Here is a 26,469-nt window from a genome sequence, read left to right on the forward strand (position 1 = left end):
GCGAAGCCGACAAGTTGTATGTTACTTCATAGCACACTGTTCCACAGGAAATCACTTCTATTTTATTGGCTCTATATTACTTATCGTAACATACGAGAAAAAATACACATTTTCTGTACTGGCGATGAAAGTCTGCTAGAACGAACCCGAAAGTAAAATTTTATATTTTGAATTCCGATGGACTTGAATCCTGGTACGTTACAATCAGTGTTGGTAAGCATTATCGATAAGCGATTGTTGAACTTATCTCTTTTGTCGCGAAGCTATCGATGGCTGTTCACTCCGCGCGAACTAGTTCACATAGAAAAACAACAAACTCATTTCGCACACAGTAAAATAGAAAATTACACTTTAAACCGTCTTTAGGCTTATTTTTTATATAAAAACTAATGAAAATTATGCCCGTGTCATGCTAGAAAACATTTCGCTGTGTGTGATCAAGATCGAAACGGATTTGGATCCCAGTGCAGGTAAAATTCAATGCAGTACGATAGCTTCGAACAAAGAAAGTGCATTTCTTTATTTTCGAGTAGATTCTGAGGGAGCTGTGTCCGCCGAACATCCAACCAATCCTCGAGTGCTCAAGGAGCGGGAACGCGACCGGGGACTGCGCCAATCCCGCGAAATCATCATCGAAACGTACACAAACCAGCGTTGGAAGCGGGAATTGAGTGAACCCAGACAGCAGGAGATGAACTGGGTAGCCGCCGTGCAGCATGTGAACAGCCCCTCGGCGGGCAGCTCCCGGGAGATAACTCCTCGGAGCGGCGATGATGGCCAGGCGGGAGCCAGCACCTCCAACTTCCCCCAGGAGATAGGATACTTCTCCGGCAATCCCATCGTAGAGGTGACCAAAGGTCTTATCCATCTCTACAAGAAGAAGTGGGTCTACGCCACTCTATCCTACTAAATATTTCACTGACCATTATTTTTGTATGTTTCAGCGAACGCAAGGCCATCAAGGAAGCTCCGTCTAACCAACTCTGCCTGCTGGCCGTGCCAGCCACTCTTAACTGCCACGATCTGCTGAACTTTATTGCCCCCTGTCATGCAGAGATCAAGCACATCCAGATTGTCCGAGACGGCAGCCCCAATCAGTTCATGGTGCTTCTGGAGTAAGTGGTAATTTAAAGATTCACGGATATTTACTAACATAATCTCCCTATTTATAGGTTCCGCTCGAATGAATCCGCTTTGGAGTTCTACAAGTCCTACAATGGCAGTACCTACAACTCACTGGAACCGGACTCGCTGTGCCACGCGGTCTGGGTATCAGAGGTGGAGAGGAGCGAGAATGGAGCACCACCAATGGGACACACCGAGCTACCCACCTGTCCAGTGTGTTTGGAGCGCATGGACGAGAGCGTGGATGGAGTGTTGACCATATTGTGCAACCACGCCTTTCACGCCAGCTGCCTGATGAAGTGGGGTGACTCCACCTGTCCGGTGTGCCGCCATGTTCAAACTCCTGGACTGGTCGAGGATTCCGTGTGCATGGAATGCGAGGGCACGGATTCCTTGTGGATCTGCCTGATCTGTGGACATGTGGGCTGTGGACGCTACCAAGGAGGCCATGCTGCTGCACACTACCGGGCCACAAATCACACCTTTGCCATGCAGTTGGGCACTTCAAGCGTATGGGACTATGCCGGGGACAACTTTGTGCATCGCCTATTTCAAAACAAATCCGACGGCAAACTGGTGGCATCGCAGACCGAGAAAGATGAGCGCGAGGAAAAGATCGACTCCATGCAGATGGAGTTCACCTACCTGCTGACCTCGCAGCTGGACACACAGCGCAAGTACTATGAGGAGCGAATGGAACGGCTGGAGCAGGAGTGGCAGAACCACAAGGCGACTGCCAACGAAGCCAAAACAGAAGTCACCGAGCTTCAACAGCTTCAGCAGACCATGCAGAAAGAGAAGGTCAACCTGGAGCGCAAGTTGGCGCAGCATACAGCTAAGTAAGAAATAAATTCACCTCGCAGTTGTTTATGAATATTAACCAATTTCGTGCTCTTTTAGGCTAAAGGATGTGCAGAAGCAGCTGAACGAAGAGCGTGAGTTGTCCAAGGCACTGCAGACCAACCAGAGCTCCTGGCACGGCAAATACAAGCTCTTAGAACAGCAGTACAACGAGTTCAAGCAAACCCACGACGCCGAGGTGACCGACTTAAAGGAACAACTTCGCGACATTATGTTCTTTTTGGACAATCAGCAAAAGATGGCCAACTCCGAGCTAGCGGGTGCCTCCATTACAGGCATTGGAGAAAAGGAGCCGGATCCCAACACCCGTCGCGGTAATCGTCGCAAGAAATAGATCATAGCCACCGTTCGCCGTCTTTATATCCAAGCTGCATTGTTTACCCGATCTTAGATGGCTATGCAAACCGAGTATTTAAGGTTTATAACAGCTCTATATGTGATTTCCTTTGTATAACGAAAACCTAAGGATTAAATATAACTAGTGTATGTTTACTACTACTCTTAAACACATAGAAAACCATATGTCCGAAATGTATTGCGTGTTTATTTTGAATTAATAAAATGTTTGGAGAAAGCCGCTTTTTAATTCATAATTTCCGCTGGTGGCAATAAATTCTGTGTACTTGGTTTAAAGTTATTATTCGAATACAATCGTGGATTAATAATGATATCATTCTGGCTTCGGACAATTATCCTCGCAATTGAATGTGGGGTCCGACAGCTCCTGGGGTTGCACTGCTGGATCTGCTTGGAAAATCATGAGCTTCTCCTTCATTTCCTGCTCGTTCCGATCAAGATTCATGAGATAGGCAGCAATGAAGGCGCGTGGATCCTGCGGCGAATGAATGTGCAGTTGAGCGAAGGCCCTGACCAGGACATCGCCCATCTGCTCCTTGATCTCGCCAGCCATTGCATCCACGGCCTCCAGGTTCTTGCTCTTGGGCATCCAGTCGTAACCCTTGAAGCAGCAGCACTCGCAGTAGGTCTTCGGATCGGATTCCTTGAGCAGCTTGAAGAAGGGCAGCAGCTCCGCCTCGCAGCTCTTCAGCTTGGCCACCTCCCGCACGAAGCGCTTATGCAGCTCGCACACCTCCTTTCCGCATGCCCGGATGACCTCCGCATCCTGGGAGAGTGTCGCCGTCCGCTTTATATAGTCCACCGTGTTCTCGTGGAACGACTTGAACTTGCACTTCTCCTCGTTGTAGGCGTACAGACACTGGCGGGCATAGACGATGATGTTGTCCCGCCGCTTTCGTATCTCCTCACATCGCTGCGTGAAGTGCGCATTCACCTCTTCCAGGCTATTGATCCGCTGGGCGAACTTCGTCACATCCTCGGTGCTCTCGCAAACCACCTTACCCTTCTTCTCGTGCCCGCACTTCTGGTTCGCCTTGTTAATCTTGGCCAGCTCCGCCTTTAGCTCTAGATTAAGATTCCGCAGCTCCGTGTTCAAGCGCTTTACATCGTTGTCGTTGCAGATCAGCGCCTGGAGCATCTCGTGCAGGCAGTTCTTGTGCGGATTGGGCAGCTCATCGGGGCAGCCGGCCAACATTTTTAAGGATTAATTGGGTACTCTCAAAAAATAGATGTACAATATATGTCTATGTGAATCTTTACTCTTGAACTTTTGGAGAATTTTCTAGCAGTTAACTGGGATTTTAGTTTAGTTTTGTTTTCCAATAACTTAATACAGTATAGAAATATTACAATATTGTTTAAATTATGTATTGTTGTACTGTATTTATAACTCTTGGCTAAAAAAATCTAAATTCTTCGTTAGATTAATTCTTTGCTTGAGTATAGTTAAATAACCGAATCACAGTTTTACTTGCGTAATATAAGTGCATCATAAAATGTAAAATTACTTAATCGCTGCCAAATTGATTGGTTCTTATCTACAAATATATATACATATATAAGATTTATCAGTACGTTGAATTACAAATTCCCAAAAAAGTATGACCAATACGAACCGGTTTGACTAGAAACCGAATATTCACTTAAATTGCGTACCGACAGCAACAAAAACGAATAAAGAAGGCAAATAAAAATGAAATTTATTTGGCAGTGAACAAAGACAGCAAAAATAAATAAAATACATTTCCTAATGGTCTCCCCCAAACAATCCCCAATCCCCCAAAGCCTTCCCCTTTCTCCCCCAAAGCGCTTCCACTTTTGGTTCGTCTACAATTGGCACACGATCAATCATTATGTCTCTTCTAACGCAAATTTATCTGAACGAAAGATAGGGTATTCTGCATTTATTGATACCCTGTAGGATTGATGTACATAGGTTATATGAAAAGCTACTATATTTTGGTACAGGGTATGCTCGTTGTCGCATACCAAAAGGAACTACTTGCACAACTCCCACTAATGGACAATCGAAAAGCTTTCGAAAATTAAGTTTTGGCACAAGTCAACCTGTTTGCAGATAAGGAGAACATGCAAAAGGTAAGGGGAATCGACCTTTGACCGTCTTGTACCTGTAATTAAGTAACTTAATTAATTTCTCGCCAACAAAGCCCAATATGAAGAAAACAATGATTAAAGCATGCGAAATTTTGATTTCAGCGTTTGAATAAATTTTGCATAATTTTCGGTTTCTTCAAGAATTTGATGGATATTATTTTGTTTAACCCGTGAAGGGTATAATTTGATTGATTTTCTGCGACGAGCATGGAATATTCAACGGGTTAGTTCATTTCGTTTTAAATTTGTTGCATAAGGCAATCGCAGTTAATTTTAAACTTTTGGATTAAAAAAAAGACATTTTCAACTTGCGTCAGATCATTACTTAAAATTACTAAAATAAAAATGCATTTAACTATTTGTATGCTTTTTGAAACGAAAGGTTACCGAACCCTTTTAGGTTTAAACAGCTGCTTGATCAATTTTTCATTTGCCATCGGGTACTAAATTATAATAATTAGAATTATAGATCGCGACTAATGAGCAAATATTGACTGAGAAACTCGCCCAAGGCGTTTCAAATGGGCGAATACAAAGAACGAGTATGCAAAGGAGAGATAAACAAATAACGGAAGGACCACAGATGTGAAGAAAAGGACGACCGATCAAAAGGATGTGGCAGGATGGCAGGGCGGATCTCGGGGTGGGTCCCTCTTCCTTATCCTCTTCCCATTTGCATAGAAAAGTGACCCAGTTCGCTAAGGATGCTGATGCTTCAGAGCTCGCAGGACTTCCTAATGCGCAGGACTCTGAAAAATGGCGTGAAAAAATGTATTTAAATAATTTACGTATTTTTCTATTCGAAAGCGCAACGATTTTTTTCGTTTCTACCTCTTTTTTTTGCGGAGAATAAATGAAAAATGATGTTTGACCCAGCGAGTCCTGCGAGACGCACCCTTCTCCTGCTCCTCGATCACGTATGCAAATGCGGGGCCATGTCCTGGGACAGGATCAGCGCTTCAACCCTTTGAGGACAACTGGCGGCGTCCGATCCGCGAACGTGTTGCGCATAAATTAAGGCATCCTTGCGTCCTTTTGTCCTGGCACCCTTGGTGCTTCGGCAAGGAAACGCTTCCGCATGGAAATGAGGCAAAAAAAGCCGGATTTTTTTCACCTCCTTGTCTTCTGGCGTCTGCGTCTTTGTGCGAGTCCTTCATCCTTGATCGTCACCCTGAGCGCAGCGTGTCTTTCAGCCTTGTGGGTAACCTGGCAGGGAGAACACAAAAAATCGTGAGAAAATTTCCAGCGCCAAATATTCAAATTAGGTAACCAAATGCCGCCCGTTGCATACTTTTTTGGACGGTTTCTTTTTTTTTGAGTCCTCACCCAAAAGGACGGGAAGAAAAAAATCATCAGGATGCATGCTCATCCTTGCAGCCCCTATTGTATTGGGCGCATCAGTTTTTTAACCCATTTTTTTGTTCAGTTTCCCAAATTTTTTATGCTTGACTACCGAAAAAAGTCGTTTATAATTGGAGTTCAGCTTTTTTTGCCGCCTTTTTTCTTTCCTATTTTGAATACGGATATCCTGCGTGACAAGTTTTTTGCTTCGTTTTGGTGAAAAGGATCTTAAAATCTTGTTACTGTAGTTTTTTATCCGTTTTTTTAGTACCTATTTCCAGGTTTTTTTCACTTTGATAAAAAGGCGGTGCGGAAATGTTAATTAAATAAATGTTACTGCGTCATTTTGGGGTAAAATCCTGTTTCCAATTTAAAGTCTTTCAATTGCGCAGTTAATTTTTGTTTTTTGTCTTTTGATTGAAACCGCCTTTTTTCACAATTTTAACACGTGTTGGATGTCAAGGATTTGAATTGTAAATTGTAAATGCTAGAGGAAAAAAATTGGGGTTTTGTTGAGTAATTGTAAACAACGTTAAGTGTTTGATTCGCCTTTTTGGAAAAAAGATATCCTGGGAGCGCGATTTTTAACTGAGTTTAAGCAAAAAGAAAATATCATGGGAAAATTGTAAAATCAATAAAAATGTTGTGACAATGGAAAAAATTAATTTACAATCACAGCGTTGTGCATTTTTTATTAAAATCTTTTCAAATTGTAAATAAACAGCAAACTAAAAAGCGTTAATGTAAATTGTTTTATCGTGCATCTCCCCATCAATAAACATAGTTTTTTCTTTTAAAAAAAAAGGACTAAAAAGGGAATTAAAATGCGTGAAAATGTAAAACCTTTATCCAACATCTGTTGTTAGATTGGTATCATAAATGACTTCTTTAGGGGAAAAGGATACGCTTTATAAATAAAGTTTACAGATCCTATTTCCAATGCCAGGACATGCTATTAATATTATGCTATTCAAATACTCATATATCACAAACTAAACCATTTAATTAAATGCCTCAATCCTTTTCTTTTTTTTTGCAATATGCCAATATTCGCTCAAGGATCTCAATTACATAACAATATGATAAGGGCAAATCAATCCAAACACGGGCCCACCACAAACCTCAACAATAGGAGCAGAGTGTGCCCTCCAGTTCCAGTGTGCGAATATATGATATGATATGATATGATATGAACTCGGGCGAAAGGGTGCCAATATGGCAATAAGAATAGCTAACGAAAATCGCATCAAATTTCACAATATCGCACCTTATTAGAATCGAACAATACCGCGGATCACAATGCCAACCAAATTGGCAAGGAGCTGGGGCAAAAGGCCAAAATGCAAATGCCGCAGGAACAAGAAGTTATGGGAAAAACATACACACCTTCCATTCTCTTCGATCCCGAGCTAATCGGTGGAGTGTATCCGCATATTGTGCGCATTGTTTAATAATTTCATAAATAGTTTATCCCAAAGAATCGCTGAATGCCGATCGAGCCGACTAAATGCCATTCGCGAACGGGTTATGAGAGAGAGAAAAGCGAATCCTTTTCTTATGCTAAAACAAGGACCTTCGCTGGGGTGAAAGGTTTTTCTTTCGCGGATCCCCGGATGTTTTGTTTTGTGTGCAACCCCTGATGATCGCATCCTATCTCCTTTCAGCCACCCTAACTGGTGTGTGTGTGTGTTTTGATTTCTGGGTCTGGAGTTTAGAAACCATAAATCTATTGATGCCTTTGATGACGCCTTTCTGCTGCACCGAAATGATCTCTTGGCATTGAAAACCCATAGACAATATTCAAATGCCAGTCGTTTGCATAATGCCCTGCCCAAAAAAAAAAAAAAACTGATAAATTGATTGCACTGCACTGGGAGAAAAAGCGAAAGGGGAATTTATATGGAAATATAAATGGAATGAAACTATCTTTTGAAATTAATCAATTGCTTGAGATTTCTCTAATGCAGATGGTAAGTATTACTTATGCTAATGCTAAAAGGCTTCAAACTAGTTTTAATTAGAATTTTCTTCTAATTAAAATTAAGTTATTTAAGTTAATATCAACTGAAGATATGGATACATTTTTAAGAAGCTTGTTTTTCTCAAACTGACTTATTTTTATGATCAGATAGTAGTACCTTAAAAGATAAATAGTCGTTTTAAGTACTGTGAAATTCAATTTGATATGCCAGCTGAAGCTATCCACGTTTTTTAGTGATCATGCTGGGAAAGTTTCCTTGTGCCCCAGACAGATGGCATCATCGCAAGGATGAGTCCTAACTGCTGGCGGGCACTGCATTCTAATTATCATATCGATCAAGCTGCAAGTAAATGTGACAGTCCCAGGCCCACGGATCCCGTGGCTCTCCTGAAGATCCTCGGCCACATTTATTTTTTTCTCATAGTTAGCATAACAAAGCCCCTGATGAGACGCACAACGGACGGAGCCGTGATGATTTCAGCACCCAGAGACAAGACAGGACCAAGGACAAGGAGCTGAGGAGCCACCCCGAAGATCGAGCAGCGGGACAATAACCACCAAAGAATCGCCTCATCATTAGTGCATCTATAATAATGCGCATTGATATGCTAATCGAATGGAGGAGAAACTTCAATGCCTCACTGCTTTTGTGATCGATGACGATGGCTGGCAGAAATCAAATCATTTATCAATTAAATTATTGGCAAACATTGCGTTGCAGAGCCCTCGAAGCGAAAAGGGTTCGATGTGCTAAAAACTTGGCCCCTCAACTCGTTTTTTGCATTGTGTGGCCTCTTTGTTAAGCATTTTGCAAAACTGCCAAATGATCGATTATATCGGGTATCGGGAATCCTTTGTACGCGTCCTTTGTCCTTTGCGGTGTGTTTGGCAACTCTGCTTTGATGATTTGTTGGTTTATTGTCAGCGATCCTTGTTTGGCCCTCGAGAGCATCATTTTCCTCATTCGCCAAAGGATCGTGCCCAATATTCGCACAATCCTTGCCAAAGGACAACGATCTGTGTTGACAAAAGGACAATTGCCCGAAATCCTTTTTAGGGAGTTCACAACTCTATCAGCTTCATTGTCGTTGCCCTAACTCTTTGTGGGTGTCTATTCTGCACTCACACAATCCCCTTTGTTTGGCCAATTTTATGAGCTATTTAGTAGAGTTTATGTTTATTTCGTTTTTATTTGCGGCATGAAAAGATCATAAAAAGAAGTTTCTTTTCTTTTTTTTGTGTGTGTTTAACACAATTTGCTGCTATTTATAATTCCATTCAAACGCTTCGTTCAGCAAAAAGACGGAGGCAAACAGAAAATAAACATAAATAAAATATAATAAAGAAAAAAAAGCACCTGTTAACAACTTAAACTGGTTTCGTGTGGGATTTCTTAATTTATTGTTTTATTAATTAGCTATGAAATTCGTTGTCTTAACCCTTATATATAGGTACACTTCACAGATATTCATGCACTGCGTGAAGTTCCTTTGTCTTTCATAAAAAACATCGATTGATACTAATCCGTCAATCTTCAATCTTTTGGATCTTCATAATTTCATCACCTGCCATCTCTACTTATCAGAGAATTGTTGATCTACTAGTTTCCTAAGTACTTGGCCGTTTTGAAGTTACAAATCGTGACTGCTGAAGAAGACTTCGATGAACTAGTTTTTTATCAGGTATGAAAAACCCGTATGAAATACCCAGAAACTGAATGCGAATCAAGTCCGATGAATCATTGCCATTAATCTCCGAGTTGATCAGCCGAAAATCAAAGACTCAATCAGTCATCAATCATCATTCGGCTATTTCGATGAAGATTCTTCGTCTGAGGGGTACTTTTTAGCGAGGGTTGAGACCCCCTAAACTACGCCACTGTCACATTCTTAAGCCGAACGAACAGCAGCTGCGAGTGAGAGAAATTTAAAGACAAACTTCGGATACCATCGTAGCCACACATTTCCCTGTGGATACACAGACTCAGATTATATGGGGTGAACATAAATCTCTTATGTCGCCTCGGGCACAAAGGTGTTCTTCTTAAGGTCGCTAAGCGGATTAGGTTGCATTTTTCTGGATCGTTGCATTAATTCGATCCGCTTTGATTCGCTAATGAAAATGCAAATCCTGAGGAAAGTTTGATACACCACAGCAAATACTTTTATAAATAGTTACAATCTTTATTGGTTGAATTGTACATGCATTTTCAAATCTATTTCTCTTTCAGCTGGCCTAAGAAGTAGAAAATGTCCTTACTCCACTAGTTAGTTGATAAATTATAAATATCTAGCGTCCTAGATAAATGTTGATACGTTCAAATGTACAGCACAATTTACATACATCTATGTACACTATAATATATATAAATATATCATTATAATAATAATATAATTAGGTCTATCGCTGTACTTTGTACTGCTCCTAGTTGAAAATAAAACTGTGAACTATTTATAATCGACTTATTTATATAGTTCAAAGTTTTAATTTGAATATTGCTTATAGATATCTAAAAGTGGGCATAAATATCGTATTTAAAATCCTGAGTTGATCTAGATATTACATATTAATTTCATACGGCAGTTGGAAATAGCACAGAAGCTATAGGATTGCAGTTGATTTTCTTATGGGTTTTGGGCAGTGATGGAGTTGATTTTGACCGAATCGTATACAAGTTTTATGATGAATTTGGAAGTTGGAAGGATGCTTAAGAGAAACCAGTACAATCCCAGCTCCTACGCCACTGCCAACTGGAAACTATGAGTAACATTTTACTTTCTGTGTTTCAATTGGTATGGATTCAAAGAGCATAAAATACCACGCTCTTGTATCCATACCAACTTAAACGTTGACCCTAAGCTAATGTCATCGTTGCTGCCTCTTTTGGCCCCGACCTGGCGGCCTGTACTATTGCGCCTTTTCTTTGGCGGCATTGACAGCGCTCAGGCCCAAGGTGAGATGATCGCTAGCGATGAGGCCCGCCGCTCCTGGCTGATGGGCATAGTTCCGGATCTGGTGAAGCGAGATGAGCTGTGTGGGAAAAGCCGCTGCTGCTGCCGCCGCATTCTGCTGATACAAATAGGCGGCAGCGGACCCTGGCGGACCGCGATGCTGTTGAAGATGTGGCGGTGGAGCCACTGTCGCCGACAGAGGTGTAAAGGCCGAGTTTCCAGGCGATGGCTGGTGCTGCGCTTGTTGTTGCTGCTGGGCCTGCTGCTGTTGCTGCTGAAGGTGATGTTGCGGTGTGGACTGGCGCAGGACGAGATCCTCGCCCGCGGCCTCCTCGTGGGGACTGTGCGAATGCCCCGGCGTGTCCGCCAATCGCTGATGATGCAGCAGTTCCTGCTGCTGTTGCTGATGCTGCTGCTGCAGGGTGGCAAAGTTGCCATACGGCTGACCGCCGGCCTGCGGCAACTGCTGCTGAATGGCTTCCGCCAGCGAAGCCGCCGCACTGTCTGCGCCCATTTTGGCCCAATACGCGGCATTCACATCGTTCATGGCCTGGCGCTGCAGATTCAAGCCGATTCCGCTCGCCGGTACGTGCTGCTGGTGGGCAGCCACCTGGGTCGTGTGGCGATGCTGCTGCTTCTCCGCCTTCTCTGCGTGCTTCTGCAGATGTTTCTGAAGGTAGGTCTCTTGCGTATACGACTTGCCACACAAATTGCAGATGTGCGTCTTCAGGTGCTTGGAGTCCTTGTGCTTGGGAATGTGCTCCAGCAGGGTCATCTCGTCGCTGAAGCACTTGTAGCAGGAGTTGCACTTGAACGGCTTATCCGTCTGATGGCATCGCGAGTGTGACTGCAGATTGGATAGCTGCGAGAAGGCCTTCGGGCAGCCGGCGTGCCGGCATTTGTACGGTTTGTCACCCGTATGCGTACGGATGTGCTGCTGCAGGTGCGACAACTGCGTGAACTTGCGCTGACAGATCTCGCAGCGGTACGGCTTGATCCCCAGGTGGATACGCGTGTGCTGCGACAGGTACGAGGAGTTGGCAAAGGACTTGCTGCACGAGCCGCACTTGTAGGGCTTGGCCTGATCGCCGTCTCCCCGGCGGCTTTCCTCCTCAGGCGAGGATCCATTGCTGCCACTGCCGCTGGCGCTGCTCATCTGCTGACGCGGCGGCGATCGATTCGGGTCGTACTGAAAGTACATAGAAGGTTTTAAGGGTATGGTTTAGTATCAACTAAGAGATGAATGGGTATATCTCTAGTATGCTATTACAGATTAATCATATGAATCCATATCCAGGCATACTTGTATATGAGGTATACTTTTTGCATAACAATATGATAAGGATATTGTGTGATATGTGTGTAAAGAGATGCTAATTTAGCAGGATCCTGTATTGGAATATGTGATTACCTTCTGTTCCTGCTGCTCGTGGGGAGTGGGCGGCGAGTTGGGCGCACTGTAGCTGACCTTCAACTGTGGCGGGTGCTGCTGCTGCTGCTGCTGTGGGTGGTGCAGATGCTGCTGCTGCTGCTGCTGTTCGGGATGTGGCTGCTGTTCCATGATCATTTGCTGTTGGTGCTGCACGAGGCCGTTCTTCAGCGAGTAGTCCAGTCGCTCAGCGACATTCTGCCGGAATTCGCTAATGTTGAAGGGCTTGTAGTCGTGGACCAGTTGGGCGGTGGTCAGGTGACCCAGGGAACGCAGCTGATCGATGGAGCGGTGCAGATAATCGCCGCTGGGGACGCCGTTCGGCGCCGTCGGCAGTTCGGCCATAAGCGGCGTCTGGTGGCCGCCAAGGGTCAGCGGGCGGTAGGCGATGGTGCGGGCGTCCAGTTTGGGGGCGTGGTCAGCGACGACACGATCCTATGCGGTACTGGCTACTGGAATATAGCTGCGGTCTTCGTCGCCGGGAAGTCGACACTTCACTGGCGGCGGGCTTACACAACTCGGCGCGTTTTTGTGCTGAAAGTACAGAAATATTGTAATTCTTGAATCCACAAATTTGTGCCCAGTCGGCACAAGTGCTTAAACTACTTTTCGATTCCGCCACTTGGCAGCTCCACTCCCCGCCGTTGGGTACATTAATTTCTGCACATTAACATAAATATGCATGAATTAATTAATTGTTTGTGAATTAAACGTGCTGCGCGCAGAAGGTACTGACTGAAAGCACAACTGCTGCAACCCAGTAAAAAGTTGCCAATGGGGCGCAAAAAGCGTAGAGAATTAATAACAATGCCGGGCAAAAAAGAGTTAGTCAACGGAAAAAGTCACAAGATAAACAAAAAAGGCGCTTGCGGCCAGAAATTGTTGGTGACAACCACCAGATGGAAAGCGAAATGGAATCGCATTCTGGCCCGAAGAACCAAAATCGCGGTTACTCTGTGGGCAGGTGATGATGGGCTGGCAAAAAAAAAAGGCGAAAAAGGCAAAAAAAAACGTCAGGGGCGCCAACGGAACGTGTCAACAACCTCGAGAACTGAATGCAACTACATCTTTGCCACTTTTTAGGGCCATGCAACTGGGTTTCCAATGGACCACCGATGTTCTTGGGCTGTAATCCCAAAATTAATTGCTTAAAATGTGGGTTTTCCAGACAACAGTAAAAAACACATGAAAAGAATGTGTTCCATACTAATATTAAGTCAAAGTTAAAAAGTAATAATAAGATTTTACTTTAAATTACGTTGAAATTGACAATTTTCCAAGAATATAATATCTCTTTAAGAAATTGTTGCTCGTTGAATCAAAACGGAAGCGTATTTGAAAGGAATACGTAGAGATAAAATTAAATTATAAAATTAACGGCGTTTAAATATTTCAGCTGGATGAATAATTGATAAATCGCTGAATAACAATGCGTATATATACATTAAATGCGTTGTTTTAAAAATATTTAAAAAATATTAGTACACTAATGCAAACAATTTGAAATTTGACAAATACAAATGTTTATAGTACCATTTCCACTAAACAGGCAAAAGTCAGGCAAAAGTACTCAAAACGAATTGATAATCATGGGCATTAATCTTCACTAGAAAATGTCAATATTAGACTCCGATTTGCAAAAGGGTTTCAATTTTAGCTGGAAATTAATTTTAAAGCTCTTATATATTTATAATGGTACATTACTTTGATACAATATATAGTTTTAAAATCCAAGCACTCCATAATAATGTATTTAAACAAGATTGGTTTATGTACAACGTATAAATCGCAAATTTAGGTCTTGTGAAATGGAAACTCTATTTTGAGCGCGAATTTGAATACGACCTTTTGGTCGGGTGGGTGTTGACGTCAGAGGTAAATTCAATTTTTGGTTTTTGGCTTTTTTTTGTTTTGCCTGGTCAAAATAACCGGTTCTGCTTTTGTTGTTTTTGTTGTTGTTGGTAATGCTGACGTTGGACAATTGAACAGCATGGCAGCAGGAATTCAGGGAAGGGGGAACGAGAGGGGGAGGGTGGCAATGTAATGCAGAAAATAAAAGGACGCGCCACTCGCTTGTTGCGCACATTTAGAGCGAGACGGGGCGACAAGCAAACAATTGTTTGCCGAACAAACATTTGCAATATGAAATAAGCGAAAGTGGCGAGAAAAAAAAAACAGAAGCCGGAATCGTAATCGTGTAACAACAGATCCAGAAACACGGAATATTGCCCGCTCAACATAATAAATGCAAATGGGGGATAAATAAACGTAATCGGTCAGGCCCCAAAAATACAACAAAAAAAGAAGAAAACCCCAAAAAAGAAAAACACGAGAAAGAGATGCCCGAAAAGCGTATAAATAAAATGGTATACACAAAAAACCTACACACAAAAAACGAATCAACGAAAATTAATTGAGCGCGAGCAGCTGAAAACAAAAGAGAGCAAAGAGCGAGCATAAACAAACGAACGAGCGAGCGGACAACAACAACAACACAGCGCAACAACCGCAATCGGACTGCTCTCTCACTCTCTTTTGTTGGGGGCGACATGTGTGCGAAAAAAGAAGCGAATATTTGATGAGTACGAAAAAAGTGGAAGATAAAAAGACGTCGGCACACAAACACGAATGAAAAAAAACCGCCACCAAATGAATGGGAACGACCATAAAAAGTCAAACAAACGACAAATCGAATGGTCAAGTAGTGCGGCACGACTGCAAAACGCTTTTCAAATTATTCTGGTTTAATTATTTGTTGTCAGTCGCCGCATTCGGCTTACAAATGTTTGAAGTTTAAAGGTTTTGACTTATTCCCCAAATAGCGAAGATTCGAAATAAGGAAATAATAAGTATTTGACCAGTGGGACACTGCCCAACACTCGAAAATTGTGATATTAATTATTTTGAAATAAAATCGGATATAGAGTCTTGACAAATTCAAATAAATGGTAAATCAATTGCTTTATATAAGTTTTTACATTAGGAAAGTTTGAGGTTAGAAAAAATGAGCTATTTGGATTTAAATTATTCTTTCTGAACCACGATTAATAAATAAAGGATTATTTATTTAGAAAGCGTAATATTCAGGAATATCTAATAACTAGTTGCAATTGTATTATTTTTTGAAGAAAGCGTAAACTTGAATTCATTATTGATTTGTTTCTCTATCAAAAATTTCGCTGATAGCAATGTAATGTTAAATGTAAATGTATTAACATTATATCCTCAAAATTTATATGGGTAAAAGAAAAAGTTTTCTCTTTTATTAATATAAAATATAATCATGATTCCCAAAACAAAAACATCTTTAAAGCCATACAAATAAGTATTTCTTCGGGATCTTTTAAAAATCTTACAATAATGACGAAAGTAACCACTGTGCGTGAGCGCGGGAAAGAGAAACAAACACCGCAATCGCAAGTGTGTTTGACCAATAAGGCAAATAAATACAACATGCTCGTGCGGCGCAAAGTACTTACCAATTTGAAAGTGCCTTTTGTGTTCCGGCGTTCGGGTCTCGGATGCAGTCGCGGCCCCCTTTTTTATGTTTGTGGGCCAACTTTTGTTGATATTTTGGAGCACGTGTTCGCCGACTGATTGTGGGTGGGAGCCCGCCTGGTAGCTTGCCTGTTTCGCACACTGACACACTCACACACACTGGCCCAGGTGATTTGTTTGTGGTCTGCGGCACTCTATTTTCGTACTTTTGTTTGTTTTTGGGCACCCCCCGCGATTGATTTATTTAGCAAAAATTAGAGAATTTAGTGGGATTTGCGTAGTTTGCTACGTTCTGCTTTGCAGTCGGGCCTCTCTTTCGCACACAGAAGAGACTCTCGAGTGGCAACAAGAAAAAATGGCCGCGCACGCCAAAAATACACACACTCATACACACCAACGCACTCACACGGCAAGCTTATGTTTTTTTTTGTTTTTTCTGCACTTGTGCTTTTTTGCCCTTCTTGTATCGGACTCCCGAAATTTTACTTTTTTCGGCGGCCAACAACGATTAATTGCAATTACAACGAGCACGTTGCGAGGGGGGCGTGGAGCTGGAGCAGTTGGGGGCGTAAGCTCCGCTCTTCGGTTGTTTACGTCGCGGCAAACGCAAAAAACACCAACAGAAGCAGCAGAACAGGAGGAGCTAGAATAACTGTTCGTGTTCACGACCGTCGAAAAACTGACTGAAAAAAATCACAGCGAAGAGCGTCTTTTTTCAGAAGTTGTTTTTCGCTCTCTTCTCTCTCCGCACACACCACACACACGAGCGTAAAGGCTTGTTTATGTTTTTTATGTGTGCGCTCTCTCTCTCTCGCGCTCTTTTTTGTTCCCGGCGCCACCGAGTTTTTTTCGGTTTCGGGGAGGAGGCGTGCTCATTTTTTCGAATACCGAATTTAATTGGGCCAAATTCTGGCGAGAGAAAAACAGAAAGACATATAAAAACCCTGCATCCTTACGCAGTGCCATTGCCCTGACTTTTGGCGGTGTTTTCTATTTTTGGGAATATTAAAATACAATTTAAGCTTTAAGCGAATCTAGGAATCTAAGAATCAGGGATATTGGTACTTACTATTTCCAAGTTGATGAGCCTGGAGAGCATAAGGTGCTCAGTGCTGGCCAGGATGCACATCACCCGGAACTGCTATATTCAAAATTCCATGCTAATCCTCTATGCCACTGGATCTTCGTCTATGAGCTGTTGCACTTTGTTGCCATTTTGTAACTTATACATATATTATTATAATTTAATATATAATATCAATGTTATTGTAACGACATTATTTTGCGAATTCGTACCTATGTATATTAAATATATTACATACATATATGCATTCATTAAAACTTCTGAAAAACTAACTATTATTGATAATATTATTATAATAAAAACATATAGAATATAATATAAGAAGAATATAAGAATTTTAAAGTTCCGGAAACTGAAAATTATTTTATAACTCATAATTTGCAAGTTTCTCTTTACAAAAACATAACATTTTTTGTTCTGTACCCCAGAAATATTTCTTATTCTTAATTTAAATATTCTACAATAAAGTGCTGGGCAAAATATAAAACTTAAGCTTCCAAAAGAACCTAAAATTAAATATTAATTTATGTATGTTTGAGCTTAAGAAGCAGTCGAAATTATTTTATAGCTTATTGAAGTTTAGTGGCTTAAGGTTGTTCCTGAGGTGAGTTCCGATGTGCACCACAGAGGACTAAAATGAATATTCCCGGAATATAAGATCTGCAAAGTGACAGTGTTGTAGATATGCACAGTTTTAATAACTAAAAAGCAAGTGCAAGTATCAACCGATTCATTTTCATGAATAGCAATCGTGATTTTCGAGGAGACTCTTTTCTCAACGTCGAATTGAAAGCGTTTTAAAGCCAATATAAAGGATTCCGGGTGCTGACTGATGAACTCCACGTCTGTCCTTCGCACCAAAGACACTGTAGGAAGCGATCCTTAACCTTAATATCGTCTATCAATTCCGGGGCAAACATAGACAGGATCGTTTCCTTAAAGTCCTTGAAGAATAGTGTGCTTCATTTTAATATTAATTGTTTCCTCTGTCTGGAGAGCAGAAGACACCGTACAGTGCAAAAAACAAACGAAAAGCAAGAAACAAATTAGAAAAAACATGGTTTAATTCCGCAGATATTTCGCAGATACTTCACCTTTTTAAACTGCAGCTTTATCGCGCCAAAATTTTTAACCAGGAATAATTTCTTGTGTTGGCAATGCTGGAAATACGAGTAATTTTTGCTTGCAACGTATGGCCACACTGTTAATATACTTGTAAATTTGATACTCTCTAAAGTTTTAAAAATACTAGGGATAAAACATATATGTTTTGTAGTTATTGTTGGCAAAATTGATCAAACGTTTTCATTATTTTGTGTGTATTTTCAAGACTTGAATCATAACATCCTTCGTTTCAAGCGCCACGGGCATATCTCCAGCCCTGACATTCGATAAGCACATATCGATAACGTCGTGATTGGGGTTGCCCCTACTATAGCGCAAACAACACACACACGTGCACGTGACGACAATGAGTAAAAAACCGCATTCCATAAAAGTTCCCACCCAATACAGGGCGACTGCCAAGATTTTGAAGGCGGCATTGGAGCAGCAGAAGTGCATAAAGACCCTGATATTCGCGGAGAAGCATGCAGTAAGTGAATAGGACCTCTCGTCCGCACATCAAGCCAATATGCGTATAACTTTTCTCTCTCGCACTTGCAGCGTACACGCTCTTTGCATACGGTGCTGAAAAAATTTAGCGAAAATCGAGTGGCAGTGGAAAAGGCCATCGAGGAGACAGGACTGCTCAGGGACAATCCCAGCTTTGATCCCAGTTTGGCCAAGATTCTAGTCACCGAACTGCTGTTTGCCAGGAAGGAGCTGAACGGCGAAAGCAAACCCGTGCAAACGGTGCGAAGTTACAAGGAGCGCTTGCTGAATTCCATCGGAGATTTCGGGGTCCAGCGAAAAGGCAGGTTATCACAACGATTACCAGTATTAGCCGGCTGAGATGGGCAAGAAGAACAGGAAACAACAGCAGGTCGATGTGGTGTCATCAGCTGCCACTGATGATTCCCCGGCTGTCATTGATTCTCCCGTGGAGCATCATACGCAGCCGGAGGACACCAGTGCGGAGGTCTTCCTCTGGCTGCTGGCCTACAGTGTGCTCATGTTCACGCTGCCCTTCTTGGGCTTCTATGGCGTCCGCAGCTGGCTGCAGGAGTCCTTCCCCCATCTGGACCTCTTCACGGTCAACTGTTGGTCAGTTCTCACGGCTGTTGTGGTTGTTAACCTAGTGGTGGCCATGTATGTATTAAAGGCTTTCCGCGAGAAGCCACCACCACCCCTGGAACCCGTGCCGCAGGATGAGGAGGAAGAGCCGGAAACTGCGGAGCCAAAGAAGGACCAGTAACTCAAGTGCTGCCAGCCAAGTCCAGATCATTTCGATCGTTTAAAGGACCAGTAACGACTCTTAACAACTCTTAATAAATCTTACTTTGGCAAACTTTTGAACTCGTCTTTTTGTTTGCCCACACAGAACCCAATCCTCGATATGTGCGCATCAACACAAATCTATACAGTTTGGCGGAGGCCTTGGAGTACCTGTATAGCGAGGACTGGCGGCGCAAGGAGCTGCCTGCGGATGCCAGCTATGCGGACTTTCTGACTGCCATCAAATCGCTGGAGGAGGACGAGTTCATGACCGATCTGCACGTGGAGGGTGTGCTCATTTTCCCTCCCAAGTGGTCCAACTATTGGGTCAGGCATCCGTTGGTGCACGACAAGAGGTTTATACTGCAGAACAAGGCCACCTGCTTGGCCGCCGAGCTACTTGCTCCGCCGACTGGGGCCACTGTGCTGGATATGTGCGCAGCTCCCGGTATGAAGACAGTGCACATATGCAACGTGATGCAGAACAAGGGATGCATCTACTCCGTGGAGCAGGACCACAAACGCTATAATACGCTGTGCGACATTACCGAGGAGGCTGGTTGCGCTATTGTAAAACCCATTTTTTCAGACGCCTTGGACCTAAGTGAGTTTTATATTTATATATTTCACAATGAATATTCAAAAAGTAATACGTTTAAATTGCAGCACCCGAACGCTTTGCGGACGTAGAGTACATCCTGGTGGACCCCAGTTGCTCTGGCAGCGGAATGCAAAACCGCATGACCGTGTGCGACGAGCCGAAGGACGACAGGCGGCTGCAAAAGCTGCAGGGTTTGCAAATTAAGATCCTGTCGCACGCGATGAGCTCCTTTCCGAACGTCAAACGCATTGCCTACTGCACGTGTTCGCTGTGGAAGGAGGAAAACGAGCAGGTGGTGCAGCGCTGTCTTCAGCTAAATCCATCCTACAAGCTGCTCAGCTGCAAGAAGGCCTTGCGCAACAAGTGGCACAATGTGGGCGACACGGACTACCCCAATATTGGCAAGAACGTCCTGTATTGCTTGCCGGAAAGTGATCTTACCGATGGCATCTTCCTGGCCCTTTTCGAGAAACGCCGCGAAGGCGAAATTGATTAGTTGTTTCAAACGCAAGAAGGACAATTGTTTTCTTAAATTGTAACCATTATCTTTATTTGGCACTTGGGCCATTGAATTTTTCATCTTCAGAATATGTGTACACCTTTTTAAAAAAAAATAAAAAATAATATAATATGTTGGCGGTTGTTTCATGTGTGAAAAATTGATCAATGGTAAACAAAATTGAATAAATATATAACATATATATATATAGATATGTGTGTTGCAATGAATACTTGCGATACATGTAATAAAAATCCTTTTCGCTTATATCTATCGAAAAGTGCGGAATGTCAAAATTTAAAATGTTACAATGAATGTGTAGCCGACGACGAAAGTGTTCCTTGCTATTTCCTTTAGCAAGATTTAAATTTAGATTAAATTCTAATGATACGATTGACAATTCGAAATTCAAAGTGTTCTTTTTCAAAATTTAGTAAAGATTGTATATCAATTGTAGATATATCGAAATTTTTCGGCCGCAAACGATCATTTTACGAAATGAGGGCGACCAGTTGCAGATCAATTCCATTCATCAACTTTCGGATTGTAAGATATCTCTATCGGCCACGACGATTAAACAAGTATTACGATATTGTAAGTCTTCTATAACATAATAAGTTTCCCTTTCACAGAAACAGACATAAATTCTTGAATTATTGACTTGGATATGAGTGATCGTTCGTTGTCTATACTATTAGAACTATAGGCACGAGATAACGCTCTAAAACTCTATAAAATCGAACGCGCCAGGCGCTATTTAAACGTACTGTCTATCTGGTTAACCCAGCTTTGATCGGAATGCGTATATATATTTCTTGTTATATAAACGCTGCAAAAGCTGCCAGAGCCTCTGCTCCAGCTGGATTCGCCCTCTCTAAACCTTCATCTGTTGCTTGTAGTAGCTGCTCTTGGCTAGGCGGAACGATTCCGCCTTGATCGCATCCTCCATGGTGATGATCGGCTTCTTGGGGCAGTACTTAATCGTGTGCGCCGAGTCCCCAGATGCCCCGCAGATGGGGCACACGTAGGTGCGTAGTTTGGGGCACAGCACTCGGTTAAAGTTGTCTCGCACTGAGTGGCTATTGATTACCGCCTCTGGTTCGTTGTTATTCTCACAAAAGACGCAGTGGCGGCTGATCTGTTGGGGAATAAGATAACAAATATATTTGGCACGTTTTAATTCTCCGAATCCTGGATCAGATCCACTCACCTCTTTAGCCTTGCTGTTGTATCGCTTGTACAACTTGTTGTTGTTATTATTGTTACTGGGATTAGAAGCTCCGCGCAGCTGTTCAGCCTGCACGGGAAATCCCAGACCCATTCCCACGCCGAGATTGGTGGACACAGTGGCCGATGCTTGGACCTGCAAACCCATTGTATTGGGAGCGGCTGGCACATACGACATGTTTCGCCACACGTTGTTCAGATGCTCGCGGTAGTTGTTCAGCCAGTGGGTGGCGAGTGGCATGGGCATTAAGTTGCCGCCATTGACCTGCAGCTGGACAGGATTGCGGCCCAGTGGCAGGTGCAGCCCCTGCTGTTGCTGATGCTGCTGCTGCGGTTGCGTCTGCGCCTGTGACTGAGCACTCCCGTAGGACATGCGACCGAGATCATCGCTGGCATAGCCGTTGGTCGCGAAGTCCTGCATCACATCCTGCATCGAGCCAGCCGCATTTTCTGCGAATAGCAAGCTTTTCATTACCTTTTCCAGATCGATCTTTGTTTAGTATTCGCGTTTCAATTGCATTTCAAAAATGTAATAGCAAATACGGATTAGTTTTTGCAGAAAAAGAAAAAACAGGAACAAACCAGAAAAAGCTGAGAACTTGTAGAAAATATAAGACGCAAAATGGCTTTCCGAAGTAAAAAAAAAGAAAGGGATTAGCGAAAATGGTAAGGTCAATGGACGAAAAGTCAGAGGCGCTCGAAAAACCTCTTGAAGAGGATACAATTGTTACGCAAATAGATATTATAAAGCACATACAACATAGTAAGAAACATAAAGCGTCATAAAAAATATACTACAATAAATTGCGAAAATCTGATATCTGTAGCAATTATTAATTTACACAATTTTTAACTAAACACTTCTGTTTTGCTCTGTGCTTTCGTTCCCCTTTTAACTAAGCCCATGGCCATTGACTTTGGCTTAACTGTACTTGTTCAGATAGTCATCTCGCTCTCGCGCATTGTTTTTGGCTATTCCGTTTTAAACGACGCCATATCGCTATTCGCCATTTCTTCTTACCTGCTGGGCCCGTTGTCACCTGCGCAAAGATTTTCAAGGATCGCGCAATCTCGTCCGTTTGCTGGTGACTCGCACTAGCCGCTGCCGCTGATGCAGCCAGCGCCAATTGGTGCTGCGCCATGGCCAGTTGTTGCTGCTGCTGGAGCAGCAAGTGGTAGTGGTACTGTCGCTGCAGAAGGAGCGAATTGGCGGTGGCTGCGTTGTTGTCGGCCAGAAAAGAAAAGTGCGTCGACTGCGCAGACGTCGACGGGTCAGGGGTCACCGGCGTAATGGGGGTGCTGGGCGGACTCAAAGCGACCGACGAGTTGACCCCACTGGTGTCCAAGTACAAGTCCTGCAGGCCGAGCATGTTGAGTCCTCCTCTGGCGTGAAAAACAGAAAAGTTGTCCTGCAATTGGAAAATCTTTCCAGTCAGAGTCAACGAGGTAGGATTTGCAACACCTACTGCTGCTGCGCCACTGCCTTCCAAGTTGCTGCGGAACATGGCGAAAATCCGGGTCGAAAGTTACCGTTATCGCGCACTCTACTTTCCACAAATCCTCACCCAAAAACCAAGCACAGTTTATTTAACTGAAGTATTCGCGATACTTCTTTATCTAATAATAATGTACATCTAACTAAACTCGCTTCTGGGTTAAAATCGTGACGCAGAGGCAAAAAAAAAAAAAACCGTATGTCCCTTAGACAACTTGAAACAACTGCCAAGCGTACAGCACAACCTCGGCTCAATTCCTGGAATTTTTGATAAAGCTACGCGCCAACTAACGGTTCTTGTCTAGAGGTGGCATAATGTAGATTTTCAGATATTTTTTTCATAATAAATATATCGATATTTTTAAGAAAAGTAAAAGTGAAGTAAGTTTAACTTAATTTTAGAAAACAATTTATTAGAAATTTAGTAATGTGCTAAATAATGTTTACTTGCTAAGAATATGTGCCACTATTTAAACGTTGGACACCGCGCAATGGGAACTTGTACTACAACACAGCAACAAAGCCTGAGTTATCAACAAGAAAATACGAAAACATCTCCCAAAACTAAGCACCCACACGCGCCGCTCGCCGTCACAACACAATCACTGCACACCACCATTCGAATTTCGCGCACTGTGACAACATCACATGATATCGGCGCGGGAACATCGGAATACCGACAAAACGAACTATCGCACGAGACACCGCCGGCGACGAGCGCTCGTTTTGCAACACCGGCGCGCGCTGAACGAAGAGAACAGCTGACTGCTTGATACGTGCGTGTTTCGCGGCAGGAATTACATAAAGTTTAGAGCCTCTGACGCCAGACTCCCGAACTTTCGCTCCGATCAAACTACCTGCGAACGGTCACCTAATCCCCACCATGGTAGGTTACCTCTGATCCCGGTCATCACTGGCGTTCGCGCTCATCCGTCCTTACATGTGCATATTTCGAGGTTAAAAAGGGGGAAACATTCAATGATTTTTTCTCCTTGCAGTACAGAATAGCTGCCCTTGCGCGGGATCGCGCCTGTCTCTTCACGTGCCAGCAGGCCTCTCAGAACCTGCAACAGCAGCAGGTTAGAGTTTGGCTTATACAACCCCATGGCGCAACCGGTCTAAGTCATGACTTTACTCCCCAGCCCCGCTTTTATAGTGCGCCAGGTCGCAGGGCCGGCTTCTTCTCGCAGTTCTTCGACAACATGAAGGCGGAGATGGATAAGAACAAGGAGATCAAGGACAATATCCGAAAGTTCCGTGAGGAGGCCCAGAAGCTAGAAGAATCGGACGCCCTGAAGTCAGCGCGGCAAAAGTTTAACATTGTCGAATCGGAGGCACAAAAGTCGTCTAGCATGCTGAAGGAGCAGCTGGGCGCCATCAAGGAGCGTGTAGGTGATGTTCTAGAGGACGCCAGCAAATCCGATCTGGCCAAAAAGGTTACCGAGGAGCTCTCGAAGAAGGCTAGGGGGGTCAGCGACACGATCTCGGACACCAGTGGCAAGCTGGGCCAGACCAGCGCTTTCCAGGCCATCTCTAACACGACGACGACCATCAAAAAGGAGATGGACAGCGCAAGCATAGAGAATCGTGTCTATCGTGCTCCTGCCCAGTTGCGCAAGCGCGTCCAGCTCGACATGAGCGATAGCGATCGCGTTGTGGAGCCCAACACGGAAGCCACTGGTGAGTCTCCATCTTTTCCATTCAATAAGTTCAAAGGTCATCGCCATAATGTGATCTTACTTTGCAGGTATGGAGCTGCACAAGGACTCCAAGTTCTACGAGTCGTGGGAGAACTTCAAGAACAACAATACCTACGTGAACAAGGTGCTTGACTGGAAGGTTAAATACGACGAGTCTGAGAACCCTGTGATCCGTGCCTCCCGCCTGCTGACCGACAAAGTGTCCGACGTCATGGGCGGACTCTTTTCAAAGACGGAGCTTTCGGAAACGATGACGGAGCTGGTGAAAATCGATCCGAGCTTTGATCAGAAGGATTTCCTCCGCGATTGCGAAACGGACATCATTCCAAATATTCTGGAATCGATTGTCCGTGGCGACCTGGAGATTCTGAAGGACTGGTGCTTTGAGAGCACTTTCAATATTATCGCAAATCCCATTAAGGAGGCTAAGAAGGCCGGCCTGTACCTGGACTCCAAGATCCTCGACATCGAGAACATCGAACTGGCAATGGGCAAGGTCATGGAGCAGGGCCCGGTACTGATCATCACGTTCCAAGCCCAGCAGATCATGTGCGTGCGGGACCAGAAGAGTCAGGTCGTCGAGGGCGATCCGGAGAAGGTGATGCGGGTGCACTACGTCTGGGTGCTGTGCCGCGACCGCAACGAACTCAACCCCAAGGCTGCCTGGCGGCTGATGGAGCTGTCCGCCAACAGCTCAGAGCAATTTGTTTAGCGCGCTGCCACGCCTTTCTTTTTTACCGAGCCGTTTAAGTTTCCCTCATTTTCTCATCCAAAAAACAAACGAAAAGATTACTGGACACTGAGCATTGACGACGAACTGACCACGAACTCGACCCGCAGGAATCTATCAAGTGTGTACAAAGGTTTCGTTTTCGATTGCTTTGAAAGTTTTGTCCGCCACTAGTCAACTGCGTCCGCCCGGCAGGGGCTGCTGGTCGGTCCCGTGAACGATTCCCCCACGAATTCCGGGCACAGCAGACTGCCGGCTCCGGCGCGGCTCATCCCCCAAAATGACGCCCCGGTTGGCCGTTCCTTGCGGCCACGCCCCCCGCCGGCCCACTTCCGGCTAGCACGGAAGCAGTGTCCGGTGCGGGGATTGGCCGTCGGGATCGTGGTTCCTCCGCTGGTGTCCTGGCCAAATCTATAACGTTGAAGCTTAAAGTGCAACCGCCGGTGTATAAGGCGTATAAGTAGTGACCATAAGCAAATTGTTGAGTGTAGTTGAGTTTAGGTATTTTAAGGCCCCTACCCCTCCTGACAACCACCCACCCCCCCCCACCATACCCCTTCTCTTGTAAATATGGAATTCGCTCGGGGCAGCTTGGGCATCGTAAATTGACTGTACACACAGAATCCAAAGAGTTGTATGTACGTACACATCGAGCGCCACTCAGAATGTCTAGAAAAATAAAAATACTTCAATATTTTTACATGTACCACTTAAGCAGCTGGCGAATTCTTGAGAAATAAGTGTTATCTTACCTTACCCTAATCACAGACATCCAAGTTTATGGTTGCCCAATGGATTGGGCATCCGTAAGCGCCACTTGCTACCAAGTGGGCAAAATAAAAAATCCAATACTTTTACATAATCCATTTTTAAAACATGGAATGCTTTATTTTAATTTCACCTTGATTAATAAGTAGCACGAGTACCATACACTTGCTGTTTTGAGGGAGAAAATAGTTTGTTGCTCAAATAAAAATGTTTGAAAATACCTAAGTAGTCATTGTTTTCTATGCATGTGATTCATATATCTCAAAAATTTAAAAAATATTTTGATGTTTGAACACAAAAATAGTGATTATAAATAGGAGAAATTATTTGA

At 43.5% G+C, this 26,469-nt stretch overlaps 7 protein-coding genes across 11 annotated transcripts; 4 read left to right on the forward strand and 3 right to left on the reverse strand.

Annotated features, from left to right (window-relative positions):
- Positions 1–94: 94 nt before the first annotated feature.
- Positions 95–2,574, forward strand: LOC117143051 (BRCA1-associated protein). The gene is made up of 6 exons (XM_033307500.1): positions 95–193; positions 417–470; positions 534–882; positions 945–1,115; positions 1,173–1,964; positions 2,026–2,574. Exons 1-6 carry the CDS (start codon positions 178–180, stop codon positions 2,318–2,320), a joined length of 1,677 nt encoding a protein of 558 aa, XP_033163391.1. The 5' UTR covers positions 95–177; the 3' UTR covers positions 2,321–2,574.
- LOC117143053 lies at positions 2,559–3,626 on the reverse strand. Its single transcript, XM_033307502.1, has one exon. It carries the CDS (start codon positions 3,536–3,538, stop codon positions 2,657–2,659), a length of 882 nt encoding a protein of 293 aa, XP_033163393.1. The 5' UTR covers positions 3,539–3,626; the 3' UTR covers positions 2,559–2,656.
- Positions 3,627–9,939: 6,313 nt separating this feature from the next.
- On the reverse strand, positions 9,940–16,348 carry LOC117144330 (zinc finger protein squeeze). The gene is made up of 3 exons (XM_033309443.1): positions 15,640–16,348; positions 12,143–12,694; positions 9,940–11,920 (listed from the first exon to the last, which is right to left on the reverse strand). Exons 2-3 carry the CDS (start codon positions 12,503–12,505, stop codon positions 10,688–10,690), a joined length of 1,596 nt encoding a protein of 531 aa, XP_033165334.1. The 5' UTR covers positions 12,506–12,694; positions 15,640–16,348; the 3' UTR covers positions 9,940–10,687.
- Positions 16,349–18,164: 1,816 nt separating this feature from the next.
- On the forward strand, positions 18,165–20,350 carry LOC117142392 (probable 28S rRNA (cytosine-C(5))-methyltransferase). The gene is made up of 4 exons (XM_033306338.1): positions 18,165–18,336; positions 18,408–18,657; positions 19,225–19,722; positions 19,785–20,350. Exons 1-4 carry the CDS (start codon positions 18,214–18,216, stop codon positions 20,213–20,215), a joined length of 1,302 nt encoding a protein of 433 aa, XP_033162229.1. The 5' UTR covers positions 18,165–18,213; the 3' UTR covers positions 20,216–20,350.
- LOC117142395 lies at positions 18,656–19,196 on the forward strand. Its single transcript, XM_033306342.1, has one exon. It carries the CDS (start codon positions 18,697–18,699, stop codon positions 19,096–19,098), a length of 402 nt encoding a protein of 133 aa, XP_033162233.1. The 5' UTR covers positions 18,656–18,696; the 3' UTR covers positions 19,099–19,196.
- Positions 20,351–20,418: 68 nt separating the features above from the next.
- LOC117142391 (mitochondrial import inner membrane translocase subunit TIM44) lies at positions 20,419–26,363 on the forward strand. 4 transcript variants are annotated; one of them, XM_033306334.1, is made up of 4 exons: positions 20,422–20,812; positions 23,939–24,019; positions 24,083–24,620; positions 24,688–26,363. In XM_033306334.1, the coding sequence occupies exons 1-4, from the start codon at positions 20,603–20,605 to the stop codon at positions 25,350–25,352; spliced, it is 1,494 nt and encodes a 497-aa protein (XP_033162225.1). In that variant the 5' UTR covers positions 20,422–20,602; the 3' UTR covers positions 25,353–26,363. The 4 variants fall into 4 exon arrangements, with proteins under 4 accessions (XP_033162224.1, XP_033162225.1, XP_033162226.1 ...); XM_033306337.1 differs by lacking the exon at positions 20,422–20,812 and adding an exon at positions 23,525–23,826; XM_033306333.1 differs by having other exon boundaries at positions 20,419–20,812; positions 23,939–24,620.
- LOC117142393 (protein nanos) lies at positions 20,806–23,216 on the reverse strand. Of its 2 annotated transcripts, XM_033306340.1 has the most exons (4): positions 22,912–23,214; positions 22,467–22,854; positions 21,429–21,895; positions 20,806–21,356 (listed from the first exon to the last, which is right to left on the reverse strand). In XM_033306340.1, exons 1-4 carry the CDS (start codon positions 22,948–22,950, stop codon positions 21,093–21,095), a joined length of 1,158 nt encoding a protein of 385 aa, XP_033162231.1. In that variant the 5' UTR covers positions 22,951–23,214; the 3' UTR covers positions 20,806–21,092. The 2 variants fall into 2 exon arrangements, with proteins under 2 accessions (XP_033162231.1, XP_033162230.1); XM_033306339.1 differs by having other exon boundaries at positions 22,467–23,216.
- Positions 26,364–26,469: the final 106 nt, after the last annotated feature.

The sequence above is a fragment of the Drosophila mauritiana genome, chromosome 3R (assembly GCF_004382145.1).
Source record: "Drosophila mauritiana strain mau12 chromosome 3R, ASM438214v1, whole genome shotgun sequence".
In the NCBI taxonomy this organism is placed as follows: Eukaryota; Metazoa; Arthropoda; class Insecta; order Diptera; family Drosophilidae; genus Drosophila; species Drosophila mauritiana.

Bases quoted from the DNA above. Each gene is read 5' to 3' on its own strand.
- LOC117142395 (XM_033306342.1), top strand. From the start codon at position 18,697: ATGGGCAAGAAGAACAGGAAACAACAGCAGGTCGATGTGGTGTCATCA.
- LOC117142391 (XM_033306333.1), top strand. From the start codon at position 20,603: ATGATACGATTGACAATTCGAAATTCAAAGTGTTCTTTTTCAAAATTT. The intron at 20,813-23,938 runs GTAAGTCTTCTA...TTCTCCTTGCAG, and splicing joins TAAACAAGTATTACGATATT to TACAGAATAGCTGCCCTTGC. The intron at 24,621-24,687 runs GTGAGTCTCCAT...CTTACTTTGCAG, and splicing joins GCCCAACACGGAAGCCACTG to GTATGGAGCTGCACAAGGAC.
- LOC117143051 (XM_033307500.1), top strand. The intron at 883-944 runs GTGGGTCTACGC...TGTATGTTTCAG, and splicing joins ATCCATCTCTACAAGAAGAA to CGAACGCAAGGCCATCAAGG. The intron at 1,116-1,172 runs GTAAGTGGTAAT...CCCTATTTATAG, and splicing joins CAGTTCATGGTGCTTCTGGA to GTTCCGCTCGAATGAATCCG.
- LOC117144330 (XM_033309443.1), bottom strand. From the start codon at position 12,505: ATGGCCGAACTGCCGACGGCGCCGAACGGCGTCCCCAGCGGCGATTAT. The intron at 11,921-12,142 runs GTAATCACATAT...ATGTACTTTCAG, and splicing joins ACGAGCAGCAGGAACAGAAG to TACGACCCGAATCGATCGCC.
- LOC117142392 (XM_033306338.1), top strand. From the start codon at position 18,214: ATGAGTAAAAAACCGCATTCCATAAAAGTTCCCACCCAATACAGGGCG. The intron at 18,658-19,224 runs GCAGGTTATCAC...TTGCCCACACAG, and splicing joins TTTCGGGGTCCAGCGAAAAG to AACCCAATCCTCGATATGTG. The intron at 19,723-19,784 runs GTGAGTTTTATA...TTTAAATTGCAG, and splicing joins TTCAGACGCCTTGGACCTAA to CACCCGAACGCTTTGCGGAC.
- LOC117143053 (XM_033307502.1), bottom strand. From the start codon at position 3,538: ATGTTGGCCGGCTGCCCCGATGAGCTGCCCAATCCGCACAAGAACTGC.
- LOC117142393 (XM_033306339.1), bottom strand. From the start codon at position 22,950: ATGTTCCGCAGCAACTTGGAAGGCAGTGGCGCAGCAGCAGTAGGTGTT. The intron at 21,896-22,466 runs GTAAGAAGAAAT...TGCTATTCGCAG, and splicing joins GGTGACAACGGGCCCAGCAG to AAAATGCGGCTGGCTCGATG. The intron at 21,357-21,428 runs GTGAGTGGATCT...ATTCCCCAACAG, and splicing joins ACAACAGCAAGGCTAAAGAG to ATCAGCCGCCACTGCGTCTT.